This window comes from Protobothrops mucrosquamatus, unplaced genomic scaffold (genome assembly GCF_001527695.2).
Source record: "Protobothrops mucrosquamatus isolate PMUCROS unplaced genomic scaffold, P.Mucros_1.0 scaffold711, whole genome shotgun sequence".
In the NCBI taxonomy this organism is placed as follows: domain Eukaryota; kingdom Metazoa; phylum Chordata; class Lepidosauria; order Squamata; family Viperidae; genus Protobothrops; species Protobothrops mucrosquamatus.
This window is the reverse complement of record NW_015386992.1, coordinates 243388-246544: the sequence shown is the minus strand read 5'-3', so window position 1 is coordinate 246544 and position 3157 is coordinate 243388. Positions and strand designations below refer to the sequence as shown.

The 3157-nt window shown below is 35.3% G+C and overlaps 1 protein-coding gene across 1 annotated transcript in view; it reads right to left on the bottom strand.

Annotated features, from left to right (window-relative positions):
• Window positions 1-1386: 1386 nt before the first annotated feature.
• The window catches only part of LOC107289519 (vomeronasal type-2 receptor 26-like), a 12068-nt gene continuing 10297 nt past the window's right edge, over window positions 1387-3157 (bottom strand). Inside the window, exon 6 of the mRNA XM_029284556.1 lies at window positions 1387-2279. Within this exon, the coding sequence (XP_029140389.1) occupies window positions 1387-2279 (893 nt within the window). The remainder of the gene's footprint in view (window positions 2280-3157) is intronic.

The window sequence follows — 3157 nt, the reverse complement described above, 5'->3', positions numbered from 1 at the left end:
ATAAATAAATAAATAAATATTTTTTTTTCCCATTGGCTCCCCAAGAAAGTGATATAGGTGGCAGTATTTCATTTCTGTTGTGCAAAGTTTCTTTCATTTGATATCAACTTCACTGAGTTTTGCTGTGGAGTTCTGTTCATATTAGACACGTTTTCATAATTTAAGCTGAAGTAGGTTAGAGGATTGGTAAGTTTTATAATTACAGACTGATTTGGAAATTAAATTATTGTTGAAGGAACACAGGTCTACCATCAGAGTAGTGAAAATTAATTACACTGTTCATAATTTTCCATCAGCATAGAAATTGTTCAGTGGTTTGAATTTTTATAGATGAAATACTCTAATGCAGGGGTATCAAACTCGCAATGTTATGTAATGTGTCGTGATGTATCACAACTTTTTTTCCATTCCAGTAATGGGGTGGGTGCAGTTATGCCATGACACATTCGGCCCACGGGCCAGCAGTTTAACACCCCTGCTCTAATATAATGGTTTTGCCAAATCCTGCCTTCAAAGATCACATTTTCCTTGGAAATGTGATTTCTGCTTTTCTATTTTTTTCCCCTCAAATATATTTTCCCCTTACTTTATTTGATGGCCTTATTGAATTTCCTTTAATAGTGGAGGTGGCAACATTTAAAACTGCTAGCTTTTAACCCAAAGGTACTTTTTAAAAAGGCAATTGGACTTTCTTAGTTTTTTCTTGAAGAAGTGAAGAAGTTTCTTGGATGAGAAGCAAAATGTATTCAAAGAAAAAAAAAGAAAGTCTAGATGCCTTTTTAAAAAGCACCTTTGGGACAACTATGACCTGGGTGACTGAGAATCTCCATAGACACTGCCAGCTTTTAACACGTGGGTAAACAGCTTTAACATACTGAATGGCAATATTTTCTTCTGCAATCTCTTTTACCTTTTCATTTGTTACATTATTATCTTGGTTAAAACACATTCAAATTATTTCAAGATATTCTTGGTTGTTCTGATAGCTATTTCTAATATCCTTTAACAAACCAAAAGGGTATTTAGCGGATCAAAATTCAAATATCACCTATCGTTTTTCAATGTTGACATAATTATTTCTCCAATAGTAGTTTTCTAATCATCAGTTTAACTGAGGATGTTTTTTTTATCAATGAAAAATCGACACAATTTATGTTTTAAGCTTTTATCCATGGATACTAAAAGTAATCAAGATTATGTCCGACTGATTCCAATTAAATATATTAATTGTAAATCAACTCCAATAAATTCATTTCTTAAAACTATATTGAATAGTAATAGTAAGTATATCCTTAAGGACTTATATTAAGTACATGGACATAGACTTTTGGTATAGAAAATTTCTGTTTCCTCTGGCACCATCCAATTTTATATTAATTTGTTGTCTTATTTTTTTTGAAGTCCTTTGTTGTTCAGATCAGGCCTCAGAATAATAATATAGCATTTGGGAGAAAATATACAAAGCAGTAACCCCCCACTAGAGGCTATAATGGAGAAGATCTCCACAACAACCATATATTTCCCTTTTGTGCTCAGATAGGTTGGAATAAAGGACAACCAGACACTGCAGAATACCAACATGCTGAAGGTGATAAATTTGGCTTCATTGAAAGTATCAGGCAATTTTCTTGCTAGGAAAGCCACCATGAAGCTGATAATGGCAAGGAAGCCCATAAAGCCCAAGACACTATAAAACATGAAGACCAATCCTTCATTACATTCTAAGATTATTTCATCTAAAATTGAGCTTTTATCAATATCTGGGAACGGAGGAGAGATTATCAGCCATATAATACAAATATCACTTTGAATAAAGAAGCAGCAAAATACTATAGATATGGCTAATTTTCTTCCCACCCATTTAGTGATCTTGGATCCCGGCTTGGTGGCCATAAATGCCAGAACCACAATGGTGGTCTTGGCCAAAACACAAGAAATGGCGACTGAGTAGATGATGCCAAAGGCAGTTTGACGAAGGAGACATGTCACCTTGTTAGGTTTTCCAAGGAATAACAAAGTACAAAGAAAAGATAACAGAAGAGAAACAAGGAGAACATATGTGATGTTTCGATTGTTGGCTTTGACAATGGGAGTGTCCTGATGCTTAATAAAGATCCAAAGGACTCCAACTGTGACCAAAGAAAAGAAAAGAGCAAAACTGGCCAAAACCATCCCTAAAGATTCTTCATACTTCAAGAATGTTACAACTTTGGGGAGACACAAATCCTGCTTCTTATTAGGGTACTCATCATCTGGACATTGAAAACAGTCATCCATGTCTAGACAACAAAATAGAAGATTAGAAATCAGTTAGTCTAAAAATTGTTTTTAAAATAAGTAAGATGGAACATATAATGCCTAGAATAGCCGTCCTGTACAGCAAGTATAAAAAGATACCATTGGCTGAAAGACTCTTCTCCTGTGGCTCAGGAGAGATGGAAACCATTGGACATATACTCCTTTGATGTTCTTTCTTTAAAGATATTAAAAAAAACGTTATCCTCCCAATAATCAAGAGGTATCCTGGCTGTTCTGACACTACTTATCTTCAGTGGCTGCTTAAGGATGAAAAGGCTTGATTATGGTCCAGGTGGCTAGATTCTGCACAGCAGCACTGGGGATTCATCGGAAACATAAATAAGATAAATATTTTTAGATCTTTTTAATTATCCTTCTTAAATTAATTTTATGATATGTGTTCTTACTCATCATTAGATTATACTCAGTGCATTTTTATATATGTATGTATGTAAGTAGCCTATAATTGGATATTTTACTGTTTCTGGCCATATGGCCCAACACAGTGCTGGGCTGCATTAACAGAGGAATAGAATCAAGATCACGTGAAGTATTAATACCACTTTACAATGCCTTAGTAAGGCCACACTTGGAATACTGCATCCAGTTTTGGTCACCACGATGTAAAAAAGATGCTGAGACTCTAGAAAGAGTACAGAGAAGAGCAACAAAGATGATCAGGAGACTGGAGGCTAAAACATATAAGGAACGGTTGCTAGAATTGGATATGTCTAGTTTAATGAAGAGAAGGATGAGGGGACATGATAGCAGTGTTCCAATATCTCAGGGGCTGCCACAAAGAAGAGGGAGTCAAGCTATTCTCCAAGGCTCCTGAAGGCAGGACGAGAAGCAACGGATT